Source organism: Anneissia japonica, unplaced genomic scaffold, assembly GCF_011630105.1.
Source record: "Anneissia japonica isolate Jap-2015-1 unplaced genomic scaffold, ASM1163010v1 scaffold287871_len1641731_cov197, whole genome shotgun sequence".
Lineage (NCBI taxonomy): Eukaryota > Metazoa > Echinodermata > Crinoidea > Comatulida > Comatulidae > Anneissia > Anneissia japonica.
Window position 1 is genome coordinate 316,172 of NW_022712275.1, and position 13,053 is coordinate 329,224.

Sequence of the window (13,053 nt, forward strand, 5' to 3'; positions counted from 1 at the left end):
CAAACCAAAAGTATTATTTCACAGCCAAAACCCTTGGATATTGTATGGCAGTCAAATCTTGCACTTTCAGACTAGTGACCTGAAGTTTCAATCAAACATAACTACTGGCCAAATAGAATAGGGCCAGGAATATATTCACATACCCAATACAATTTCAAATGCCAATTTTTGGAACCTGAACTACAATATCCAAGGGGCTTAGCGGAATGATCCAGTAAATAAACTTACACATATTACAAGAAAATGAGGTTTAAATCGAAAAGCTTGAAATTCCATATAATTCTTAATTTTAATTATTTTATGTTTGCAAGAAGTTAGAATTAGGACAAAACTGTTGTTACTGGATTTTGTAATTTTTTGCCTTGCATTACTGTGATCCACACTTTATTCCATTTTGTATATTTTTATGTCTTTTTAAAGTGATATTATATATTGCCCTTGAAATAAAAATCGGATTACTTCACCTACCCCGCACCTAAACATCCTGCCAATACACTGTACTAGTAACAAGTAAAAAGAGACACCATAACAATGGTGTTTTCCTCTTCTTCACAAAATATAACTGAAACTATAGTCCATAATGTTAAAGATAATAAATTACTTATTAAATGTATTGAGTATTAGTAGCAGGACCAGTGCTAGGAAACCTGGGCAAAACATTGATTACAGTTTAGGCCCCTTATCTTGCATATGAAGGTCAATTACAAGAGTCTTGAGCCACTCTCCTTCCCTCTTATCTGCAGTCATGTAAAATATTTATCTGAAAAACTTCAGCTTCTCTATCAACCATTCTTCAGTAAATTCTTCAACTGAGCGAAGCTCAAATACCTTTTAAGAAAATTAGAGACAGAAATTTTCAGTAGGTTGATAGAGTCACAATGCGCAGGAACGGTTTCGTTTCCCAACCTCGAGGTTGGGTTTTCAATCCCTAGTTATGCATTTCGCTTGTGTCCTTGAGAGTAAGGCACTTTATCTGCGTTTGCTTCTCCCCATCTAAGAGTATAAATATGTACCTGGTGAGGATGCCAGCTACTGCGCCAATATGGCAGCAACACTATATGGGCCCAATGACCAGGGTAAACAAAGCGCTTTATAACCTAAAGGAAAGGCACTATTTAAATAATAAAATAACGATCATAGATTTAGCAGTACTTTTTCTTGTTAATGTGTTAGCACAATGGTGACCCAAATTTTTTGCCAGGGTGGCGTAAGTAGCAATCTTGGACCTATGTGTTGAGTCCACAGGGCTATTCCACAAGAAGTATTGCAGTTTTAGCTGAGAATTTGGTTTAGAGGAATTGTTCCTGCTTCTTGTTCAGTTTTAATTGGAGTCTGAACACTCAGCTTCTCAAATAACCCTCACATTGAGAGTAAGGTAATATAAGAAATATTATTGTTAAAAAAAATTTGCATTTTGACATATCATGTTAAAGAATCAGAAAAGAAACATTTACAAAAAAGAAAAAAGGCCACCATTGGCATCAAAATAGATGTAAAATTTGTCTCATTTCTACCCCATGGCAAGCAAGAAAACAAATAAATAAGAAAGAAAATAAAAAATATACTGTACAAATTAACGCTGCAAATATAAATAAAATTACCTTTGTAAATCCCCCACTATTTACAACACTCAGTTTACTTCCTGCATACATCATTTGAAGTTCCGGCTTGCACCCTGAGAACAATGATAATTTGATAATTTAACAAATATACAGAAGTGATATTTTGCCCTACCTAACGTGTTCTTATACTGAATACTCAGTACGTCCCCAAATACTAGCGAAAAAAAAAGGGTGGAAGTGATTCGGGTGGGAATCGAACCCACGACCTCCAGGCAACTAGCCTGATGTCTTAACCACTAGACCACCGAGCTTGCGATTTGTGGCTAGTGACGAATCTGATCCCCAAGTAGCAGTGGGTACTGCAAGTGCTACTGAGATGTGAGTTTGCGTCAGGAAAATATCATAATATAGCACATACTTACATCTTAATAGCACAATAGCATTGTTGTTATTTGCTGGTTGCTGTAATTGTTTATTTATTGGTTTGTTTTTTTTTGTGGTTGTTGCTGTTGTCATTATTACTATTAATATTATCATCTTATTATATTTTTTATAAATTTTACCGGAAGGACTGATGAATATAAACACGAAAGGGTACGACACTCTGCCATCGTCATGTGAAAGTTTATAGCTGTAAGCCAGGTATCTTGGCTGATGCTGGGGCAACTCTTCCTGTATTTCATCTGGAAGCATATCCTGCAAACAAATAAAAATGACAGTGGATATTGTTACACCAGACAGAATCATAATTTCTCATTGGATGTTATTGTATGTATAGATTGGATTAAAATAAAATATAATCATAAATATGTATTTGTTTAAGACTGGTGTAAGAATAGCCACTGTCATGAAAATATTCCCAAATGCATAATACTGCTAGAGATGGCTATTTATTAAGGCTACTGCATAATTATTTGTTTTAGCTGTAGGAACACTGTGTCAGACATTTGCAAATACTGTCAAAATTAGGTCCCCTAAAATAAGAGAAAAAATAAATGAAATGAAAAAGAGCATGGTACTACAAAAAAAGCTAATTTTCAATTTATATTCCATGTGCAGTGTACAGTATATAATCAAACATTTTTCAAAACACAAATCTCATAAACAATCACCAACCCTTCTTCTCACCTGTGTATCGCATCATTGCATGGCCCCTAGATTTTTCTCTTGACCTGCCCTTTTCTGTGTTCTACAAGACCAGGTTTTGTTTGCATTTTTGTATGGTATTGAAATACAAACTAATATTTAGCGTTCTTTGTTTAATATTTTTAAATTAAATCCTATCAATATAGATAATAAGCTAGCATTTGAGACAATTTTCAAGTAAAATGGCTTACTTTCAACTCTTCATCTACAATTACAATTTTTCGTTCTGTATCTATTTTCACTGAAAAAAAAAGCAAAACAAATATCACTCAAATATCGCTATGAACAATATGCAATCAACATTAATATAATTTACCGAACACGATATCGAGTACAGTATAAGGTTTGATGTTTAAAATACAACCTCCCTATACTGTGGACCAAGGTGCAACAGTATGTATGTGGAGTAGTTTTTCTATGCCTATGTAACGACCACCGGGGATATAAGACAATCAGAAATGTCACGCATGAATGAATCATGGATATACCGCGTGCTACTGTACAATATAAACATTAAATAAAATGTTATTACTATAACATAACAGAAAAAAGACTTCGCATAAAATATACAAAGAAAGAAAAATAATTATAAGTCCAGTACAGTCGCGACAGACCAAAATAATCTTCTAATACTTTAATAGGATAAACTAACATAAATAATTTAATATTGGTATTGGTCTTGTTTTAGGCTACCAATAATAGTCTTTGCTTCTGTGCGGGTATTTTATCTGGTTCAGGACTGACCAAGAAGACTTGAAGATACTCTACTTAATAAGATTAATAACATGGCAAAAGTAGTACACAATTTTCCAACAATGGTCATTGTAGCTTTATTATTATGATGTTGCTTTCATTAGATTTCCATTTAGGAGGGGCGTTTATTTGAGGGAGGCATATATTCCAAATGAAGGGGTGTTTATTCAAAGCAGAGCGTAATATAATATTGCAAAATAATACTTATATAGCTTTTAGGGTGTAGCTAAAAAGTGATGTAAAATCAAAATGTATATTTAATTGTGACATTTGTGGATTAAAGAAGAATTGAAATTAAAAGTTTTAGGTCCATTCATGGAAAAAATATGTTTTCTCCATGTCCATCCAAGCATTCTCCAACGAGCAGCAAAATTGTATAACGCAAACAGTGTTTAATTAGAGAACTATCTTTCGTTAATGCTTATTTTTCCATGTAAGGTTTTCCATGCAAGTAAATTTTTTTTTACAAATGACCTATGACCTGAGCCCTGGATGATGCCAGGCATTTTGAGCGCATTTTTGCACCCGTGGTGGGTTCAAAAGGATGGCTTCCATTTTATATGAATTTCTAGGTGATCACATCAGTATAGAAAGAGTAGACCTTCTAGATCAACTCGTAGAATACACAATTAATGCAATTTCCAATCAAGATGAACAGGTTCGTATCGTTGAGTGTTTAAATAGTCTAAACACACTGGCCAAAAATGACACCACACGTGGCAAAACTGCCGTTAGAGCTAGGCCTGGAAAGTCCGCTCTTTCTTCAGACAATGAACAATTGGTGGACAATGTAAGGTCATCGACATTGGTGACTGATGGTGTGGGTGTGGGCTTAGGCGTAGGCCTTGTAAAAAATTTTGCAGTCGATGCCAAATATCAGCAGACACTCGAAAAAATAATCGCTCGTGTGTGTTATCCGCTGTTTGAATGTGATTTGGAAAGAAATTTTAAACTCACGACCAGTGCCAGTGGTGGTGTAAATATTTTCCATGCTGCATGCGAATTATGTTTAACTTGTTTGAGCCTAGCCAATAGATCTCAAATAAGGAATATAATTTATGATGCTGCACTTGTATCACTTCAAGCTTATGTTGAAGAGCAAAGATTTAGCGAAAATATGAAAAGTCTTCAATTAGATTCAGTTATCCCAATATATACCACACTTGAGATTTTAAGTCAATTATTTGAAAAGTCTACTAACAATGAAAAAGGCCAAATAACATTTTGTATATTGATTGATAACGATTGGCTTGATGCATTTTTCTTGGAACTGCTCAACGTCATTGAACATGCTGAAGATGCAGTGTGTGGCCTGGTGGCTACTATTCTGATCCCAAAGTCTCTAAAATGTAGTGATGCAACCGACAAAAAAGTGTTGATTTTATGGGAAAGAATTAAGCAAATGCTATCTTCTTCAAAGCCGTATGTTCAAGATGATATCAACCATTCAAATAATTGCTTTATCGTATTATGTGCCTTCATCAATTACTTTCATCCGAACACTAATTTGCTAGACCAGCAAGATATACTTGCAGCTGTTTTATCAGAAAATTTGTTTTGGGGCATCATCCAGAATGGGTTTTCGAAAGGTGATTCTTTGACAAGAAAGAGAGCTTTGTACTTGCTGAAGAGGGCGGTAGAGTTATCAGAAGGAATAGAAAGGTTAGGAGGAGATGGAAATGAAGGAACTCTAGTCCCTTTATTCCAGTGGCGTCTACAAAACCAAGCTGCCCTTGTAAAGCTTTGGTCAGACATAATTTTGATTCTGGAAACATTGGAAGAAATACAGGTAAAACAAATTTATTTTAATTGCTGTGTGCATTCAATACACACACACACACAAATACACATTTATATTTATATATAATAAATCTTTTAAAGTGTTTTTTTCATGAACAAGAAATACCAACAGTGTTATAAATACTTTAAACTAGAAATAACGTACACTAAATAGTTTTAAAGCACAAGTGGGCAAAGTATTTTGTATATAAAAACCATGCAGGCAGGTGGAGCTTACAAATATTTTACCCAGGGCCTTGACTGGAAGGAAACAATTTGAATTTTAGGTTTGACGTAACTTGCTCTATATTTACTTTTCAGATTCATGTTGTTATGCCAGTAATGACACGGCTTTCCAAGGTCATTGAAGCCACATATTTAACTGCTTCAGGTATTAACAATATTCTTTTTTTTTTTTAAATTATATATATGATAAACTTTGTAGGTTTACTTATTCATGTAACAAATAGGGATATAGTGATGTGAAAACATGTAGGTTTCAAGTTTGGTGCCAGGATTCCCTGGACAGAGGGCCCGATCCAATGAGAGTGCAAGTAGGCGTGGTCAGATGTCCCTCAAAATCACTCGGAGTGGTCAAGGAGGCGAAACTATGACAAAGGGTTTTCAGAGGTTTATTTAATATATTTCAGAGTCTAAAAAAAATATACTTTTTTCCCTCCATAATGAATTTTTTTCTCCCTGACAGGGCTGGTCAATAGTCACTGATTTCATATTAAATTTATATAGATGTGGGGATATTTTTCTTCCTTGGGCTCCAATGACAAACACTTAAATTTCATGCAAAATAAAATTAATGATCTGTTCCGGCTGGATGAACCACCCTCACAAAATATTGTTGGAAATAAATTACATAAGTATAACATATGAATTGGGTATTGTATGAATTCTAAAATGCAGGGCCATCCTTTGTAATTTATTAAATAATAGCTATATTAATATCTAACATTTTAATTTGACAAATGCACTGAAAATTATACATTATGCATTAATACATTGCAGGTTGGCCTTTGCTGCATACATCTTGGCTTGTCGTGATATTTGAACGTTTATTCCAGCATGCAACCAAGACCATAAGCAGATGGGGTGTGACGCAAGTGATGAGTCTGGACTTAAGTACCTGTCCTATTTTTTCTCAGGTTGGCTCAAAGGTAAGCCACCAAATTTCTATATCAGACAGATCCATCCGTTGCAGTCAGTAGGCCTACAATTATAATTTGCCTTCCAATCCACATGGTTCAATTTCTTACAGAAAAAATAACTCTCCACACCCTAGAGATTCATAAAGTCAGGAACACGCTGCCTTGGATGCGGTTTGGCGCAGAAGGAAAGGTTTGGTTTCCCAACCGTGAGGTTGGGGTTTCAATCCCTCGCTGTGCATTTCGCTTGTGTCCTTGACCAAGACACTTATCTATATTGCTTCTCTCCACCCAGGAGTATAAATAGGTACCTGGTGGGGTTATCTGCTCCTTCGCTGTTTACCATCAACAACACTTAGCATGTGGACCCAATGAGTGGTCTTTAGATAGTCTTAATGCTTAGCTGGCTATAATCGTGACATCACTACTGGTCTATGATTATAGACCATTGCTTTAACATGGTCTAACCAGTTATCCGTCTTAATTTTTAAAGCCTACTCGGAGGAGGCTTAGTATGGTCTTAAAACATTTTTATCATGGCGTTGCAGTTACTAGACCTAGGCCTAGATTTTCAAAGACCTAGAAACGGGTCTACGTCTATGTTCATTTTGATACATGTGTATGTGTCGAGTAAACGTGACGTATGTAACAGCACCCTCAATTTTATGTTACCAGAGAGTGCTTGTTTGCGTTACAATACTAAAAGCTGTCTAAGCAAAGACCGTTTTATAGCAATGATCTTAGCGGAGTGATAAAGCCGGCTCTATTTGAGGAGTTAAGACTATCAGTTAAGACTGGTTTATAGCAGTCCGCCCCTGTACTATAGTCATGAAGGGCTAACATCTTTTGATTTTGTTATTAGTTGCTGGTATAGCACTTGTTCTTGCAGTGAAAAGGCGCTGTTTTATTGTGTCCGCATGCGCAAGTGTTGCTAACTTAGCAGCACGGATTAGCATTCATCTCCACCAGGAACCCATTTATATTTGTGGGTCGAGGAAAGTATAAGTGAAGCACCTTGCTCAAAGGACACAAGCGAAATGCACAGCAAGGGATTAAAAACCTGACCTTTAGGTTGAAAAACCAAATCCTTCCTGCTGCACCTATCAGTTATAACAATATTGACAACAGTGGAGAAACAAGACTTTCTAATGTGTTTCGTTTTCTATTTTATCAGTTTGTGCTTGGTCCTGTACTACAAGCGTTGTCGGACTACACGCTCTACATCAAAACAACCGAGAAAAGTCAATCACGGTTTTCTGATGCTACTGAAATGATGCTGGGGTTCTTTACTACCTGTGTTGCCAGCCTTCCTGTTGATCAAGCAAAAGGCAAGTAGCATGCTATTTAAATCCTTAGCCATTTATTAGAAGTTTGAAATTAATTTTGTAGGGTCTGGCAAGGATTGACAAGGCTGTCAATTGAGAATGTCACTATCAGAAAAAATAACTGAACCATTTGAAAAAATAACTAAAATACAATAAATATACAACATTTAGAATGTACAAATTGCAAAGAAAAAAATTAAGCAAAACAAAATTTTCACTAACAGAGCAAGACATTCTGAGTGTGTTCATGCGTATTCCCAAGCCAGTAATTAATTGAAAAATTTAATTCCAAAACAACCTTGTTGCAGTGAACGCAATTCGTAGGTGAAGTATTTGATGAGTACTACACGTTATTAAATTATTCTTCTTCACTCAACAGTTTTCCTACAGGAACTCCTGTCTGCTTTTGTGGACTTGCGAACAAAACCTGTTCCACTTGCATTCCTTTGCCAGTCCCTAGCAAGGGTGCCATCGTTCAAGGCTTGGGGAAACTCATCGATGAAGTGTCTTAGGTAATTATATTATATTTAATAATAGTAATAATAATAGTAATAATAAGAGTAACAAACCAAATTTTTAACCCAGGTTAAACAAGAAATAAATAAAAAAATAGAATGTTGCATAATTATAAAATAAATATTTAGTAAGTAGAAAATGGAAAGCTGTTCTGTATTTCTATTAGCCTAGAGGCTTGCTTCGTTAGAGGTCTCCCATATGTAACAAATATTGATGCTAATGTTCCAGCATTGGTTTTGCGATCCTAAAATTTATATAAAGTAATAATGTGTGAAGCATTGTATTTGCAACGCTATTGGTTCACTCTTTGTAACAGAGAAATGCTCCCACAAGGAGTGGTTTGACGAATATAAAATTTTGGAGGAAATCCTCTTACAATCAAAAAGGAAATGCAAAGTCTTGCAAATGGTACAATGGCCTATGTATATATTTGACCTTGATAGTTTTTTTGCCCTCAACATTTTAAGTATTGGTTCTTCAAATTTTAAGTTTGCACCTTTAACCTCAAGTTAAAGAAAAAAAAATACAAAAATACAAAAATTAATAATAAAAAAAATCAATTAAAAATGTGAAATTCAGTGAATGGTTTGAAAAATTAAATGCAAGACTAAGACTTCAAAATTTTCAAATTGTGTTTTTTATGGCCTTCCCCATGGCACAAAGAAGATTGGTGAAGGTGAACTGATTGTGCAGTTTTTGCTTTCTATGAAAAGAAATTCCATCCATAGAGGTTATAAACTAGGAGTAAAAATCTAGAAATTTTTAAAATAATTTATAAATTTTCTTGATTAAAATCATAATAAATGATATGGAAATCATCAAATAACCTTTAAAAATATGTGGAGATTGTTTAAGGTGTACAAAAATCCATAAAATCCTAACGTAATAAATAATAAATTAAAATAAACATGACTATTCAACATCACTTCTTTTACATTAACAGGGACCTAATGAGCAGTGGTATATCAACCATACAACCCCTGCACCGTGGGGCAATCCAATGCTTTTTGATGGACTCTGCTATAAACTTGATGGATGCTGCAGACATTAGTCTGCATCAGTTATGGACTACGCTTGCTGTCCTCAATCGTGATGAATGCATGCAGAGAGGAACCATTCTTTGGGAAAAGGTAAAAACAAATTAAGAATTAAATAGACTTTCATATGACACTTGATTTCTTGTTTAATCTGTGTTGAATTCAACTGTTGTCCTTATGTGTCCAGGATATGGCACTTCTGAGGTATTATTGGTTTCATTCAGTAAATGTATTTTTTAGGGAATTAGTTGGATTGGTCAGTTTTATAAAAAGAGGTCACACTTGCTTGTGCAAAGGTTTTCAAATTACTGAATTCATAGAATGCCTAGTTTCAGATTGAAGCTTTTCCAACCATAATTTGTCACTAATCACTATTCACTATTCAAAAGCCTGTCAAACCAACCATTTAACAGCAGATCCATGAAATTTTCAGTGTGCTTGTTATAATTGTTGTTGTTGTTACGATGTGAGTTTGTGTTAGGAAATATAGGAGTGATTTTTGCCCTACCTGACATATTACCATACTGAATGCTCAGTATGTTCCCAAATATTTGAAAAAATAAAATGCCACCCGAATCTCTTGCAAATTTTTTCGGAAGTATTTGGGAACATACTAAATTCTCGTATGATTTAAAAATAAAATTCATTTCATGGCTACGATATTTGTTTCACAGATTGCTAACTGGCTTCAGGTAAATGCTTTTGAACTGAAACTTAATACAAAGGTCCAAAGTTTGTTTGAAGCAATACAACTTGAAGTAATAGAATACATGACTATTAGCCACTCAGATGGGACACCGACAATGTCATCTGCTAAAGAAGCTACTAAGGTTGCCAGGATGTTGCTACTAATTGTTGATGCCAATCACAGAGCTAAGTAAGTATACATTAGAATGCTAATAACTAAATTGATTCTCAAAAGGATTATTTATTTTAAAAAATTAAGCAAAAATGGGCAATTCAGAAAATGGGTTAAATAAATGAATATCGAAAGGTCCACTGATTAATCTCAGATAAGAAAGTATAATACATACTCCAAGTATTGAAATACACGCCATCGTGTTGGGATTCAATATTTCGACATAATTAATGTCGAAATATTGAATCCCAACACGATGGCGTGTATTTCAATACTTGGAGTATGTATTATACTTTCTTTTGGGAAACTAGATCTACATTTTGAGAAATTTATGCCTACGTTTTGATAAATTAGACATTGAATTTTGCAATTACATTTTCATTTTAACATGGACTTTTGCTGCGTATGGCACCCCATAAGAAACCACCTTTAATTGCAATTGGTTCTAGCCAAGTACACCCAATAACAATTTACAATCGTGTGTGAAAATTCACTAATATTAGTAATCGATATCACAGTCTACAGTGCTACAGTCTATTACTTGTAATTACTATGGAAGCCAATCCAATTGGCTGACGTCAGTCAACATGGGTCTAGCCGCCAGCGGTCTAGTTCCGTTTGACCGCCCGTTCCAATATAAATTTGTTTGTGTTAGATTTGGTCAGAATGCCCTCGTTGGTTGTGATCAGGAATAATTCATGTTGGATTACTGCGGACTACATCACAACCGATTGTAACATCGTCTTGTCTTAATAGTGAAAGGGCTTTATATTGCTTTTTGGTGAAAGTTTCGTTATAATTACATAGTTATTATTTGAATTATTACTATTGTTAATCATAATAAGAGATTTTTACTTTCTAGATTTGATGACAGAGCTTGAGATGTATGTTTTCACTTGTTGTACTGAGGAAATATTTATGTATCTAACAAGAAGACTTAACTTAATGGATGAAAATGAGGTAATTTGTACAAACTAAAATAAAACTTATATTTAAAAAACAATTTATAATATAATCTGTTATAATATAAACTGTTACGATTTAAATTGATATTGTTATATGAGTATTAGACTCTTTGGCTAATTTGAAATGTTCTCATTAAAACTGTTTAAAAAGTACATAATATCTGAATGCTAAATTGCAGAATTCAAGCTCACCCTGTATTCAGGAGGTTTCTATTTAAATGTTTGATTTTCAAGCAAACAGAAATGTATGTATGGAGGCAGAGGTGAAGCCAGGATTGGCTCAACAACAGCATAAGTGGACGAACTTGCATAGTAATCAAGCCCCCATAGAAGTCTGGTTATATTATTAAATTAACCTTTTAGCGTAATTGTCAGCATTTTCTTTATTAAGGACTGTCAATTTTTTTTGGGGTTATACCTTATTTAAGTCATATAATATTGCCATTTGTACATTTTTCCATCTTGTCTTTTTTCATGTTGTTTATTAAATCTAAAAATGAACTTAATAAACTTGAACTGAATCATTTTTATTACATTTATTTTCAGTGCATAGATGAGAATAGTTTGCAAATTTACATCTCAGTCTTGGATAGATTGTGGAATGTACAACATCAGCAACCAGGGAACCTGGTTACCAGCTGTCTTCTCAAGCTTATCAATGGCAGCATTCCAATCTTAACAAGACCTCTAGTATGTTATCTGGAAGAAAATTCTGTTATATTGCTACTTTTATGATTAGAATTTTGTGTTCATTATTTTGTTCCAATGTCTTATTTTGTTTGAGACTATATCTGCTGAATAAATCTTATTTTATAAATTTGCACTGAATTCCGGAAGAAATTTATTTTTTATTCTTTTTAATGTTGTTCCCTGTCATCAGCTAAAAAACAATTAATAATATTTTCATATTTGAATTGCCTATTTAATTTGCATTTAGAAATTGAAATGAAAAGAAAAAAAAATCTCAATCGATACAGACAGTCTAATATATTTTTCCCTGATTTCTTTTGTATGGGCTTCATGAATATTTGCATAAATTTCCTGGTAATCAATTTAAGAGTCTTTGTAGTAAAATGATTGTAAATCTAAATGCTTTTCCAAATAAGTAACTATAAAATCATCTAAAGAAACAGATAATAAAATGAATGAAGCTACGAACTCAGCAGATCATTTCCTTTAGTAATTCATGTAATTTAAAACAAAACTAGTAACAGTGTAAACTTCATAATTCATTAAAAAAAAATTTATGATATTGTAATATTTTTTAAATTATTTTTCTACTTTTGTATTTCTAGAATATTACATCACAAAAGGAAGTTCTCCGCTTTATCGCCATCAGCAAAGTTTTAGGGTGGTTGATGTCCTCTTCTGTTTCTTTGTCTGCGCCTGTAAACACTTCAATTCTAAATTCCATTGGTCCCATAGATATATTTGTGAAATGCTCCCTCAAAATGGCTTCATTTAGAGATACCCTTGGGACTGCAGAAAGAGGTTCTTTAATCAGTATGTACCTTGAGAGTAAATGGAACAGCCTTTTGCAGCTGCTGCAGAGATATTCATCTGAGGTATATGCATCATGTAATCCAGAAGACATCCTGCCAGCATGTCTGGCTGATCTGTCGATTATGCAAGGAGCTGAGGTCATGCCAGCAATGCAGTGTGTTGAGCTTCTTTTGGCAAAGGTAGGCTAGAAAACCAATAATCTTGTGCTTGGGCCTCAGCCAGCACTTCTTAGAGGCCCGTTTAGAGGCCTCACTTGCAGTAATGCCAATTTAGGTCTTAATGAGGTTGACAATTGTAGGAGGGATCAGTTGGCAGTGGATCTAACTAGATTTCACTGGGCTAAAGAGTTAGTAATAGTGATCACTGTGGAAGATGAAGAAAGCGGCTGCCGGCCATCAGGTGCAAATCTCATATGGCAGTTTTTTACTACATTTCCTGCAGCACGGACATG

At 34.3% G+C, this 13,053-nt stretch overlaps 3 protein-coding genes across 3 annotated transcripts in view; 2 read left to right on the forward strand and 1 right to left on the reverse strand.

The window, feature by feature from the left end:
• Window positions 1-382: 382 nt before the first annotated feature.
• Window positions 383-3,022, reverse strand: LOC117107765 (glia maturation factor beta-like). Its single transcript, XM_033249534.1, has 4 exons — window positions 2,900-3,022; window positions 2,126-2,258; window positions 1,602-1,675; window positions 383-828 (listed from the first exon to the last, which is right to left on the reverse strand). Exons 2-4 carry the CDS (start codon window positions 2,253-2,255, stop codon window positions 757-759), a joined length of 276 nt encoding a protein of 91 aa, XP_033105425.1. The 5' UTR covers window positions 2,256-2,258; window positions 2,900-3,022; the 3' UTR covers window positions 383-756.
• A 938-nt stretch (window positions 3,023-3,960) lies between these two features.
• Window positions 3,961-10,156, forward strand: LOC117107734 (probable methyltransferase TARBP1). Its single transcript, XM_033249485.1, has 7 exons — window positions 3,961-5,250; window positions 5,562-5,631; window positions 6,261-6,409; window positions 7,572-7,725; window positions 8,102-8,234; window positions 9,182-9,368; window positions 9,950-10,156. Exons 1-7 carry the CDS (start codon window positions 4,006-4,008, stop codon window positions 10,154-10,156), a joined length of 2,145 nt encoding a protein of 714 aa, XP_033105376.1. The 5' UTR covers window positions 3,961-4,005.
• Window positions 10,157-11,002: 846 nt separating this feature from the next.
• LOC117107767 overlaps window positions 11,003-13,053 on the forward strand; it is a 3,325-nt gene continuing 1,274 nt past the window's right edge. Inside the window, exons 1-3 of the mRNA XM_033249535.1 lie at window positions 11,003-11,094; window positions 11,646-11,789; window positions 12,395-12,781. Of these exons, the coding sequence (XP_033105426.1) occupies window positions 11,017-11,094; window positions 11,646-11,789; window positions 12,395-12,781 (609 nt within the window). The 5' untranslated portion in view covers window positions 11,003-11,016. The remainder of the gene's footprint in view (window positions 11,095-11,645; window positions 11,790-12,394; window positions 12,782-13,053) is intronic.

Excerpts from the sequence above, each read along its gene's own strand:
- LOC117107734 (XM_033249485.1), top strand. The coding sequence starts at position 4,006 with ATGGCTTCCATTTTATATGAATTTCTAGGTGATCACATCAGTATAGAA. Across the intron at positions 5,251-5,561 it reads AAACATTGGAAGAAATACAG|ATTCATGTTGTTATGCCAGT; the intron begins GTAAAACAAATT and ends TTTACTTTTCAG. Across the intron at positions 9,369-9,949 it reads GAACCATTCTTTGGGAAAAG|ATTGCTAACTGGCTTCAGGT; the intron begins GTAAAAACAAAT and ends TTTGTTTCACAG.
- LOC117107765 (XM_033249534.1), bottom strand. The coding sequence starts at position 2,255 with ATGCTTCCAGATGAAATACAGGAAGAGTTGCCCCAGCATCAGCCAAGA. Across the intron at positions 1,676-2,125 it reads TATATTCATCAGTCCTTCCG|GGTGCAAGCCGGAACTTCAA; the intron begins GTAAAATTTATA and ends CATTGTTCTCAG. Across the intron at positions 829-1,601 it reads ATAGTGGGGGATTTACAAAG|GTATTTGAGCTTCGCTCAGT; the intron begins GTAATTTTATTT and ends TTTTCTTAAAAG.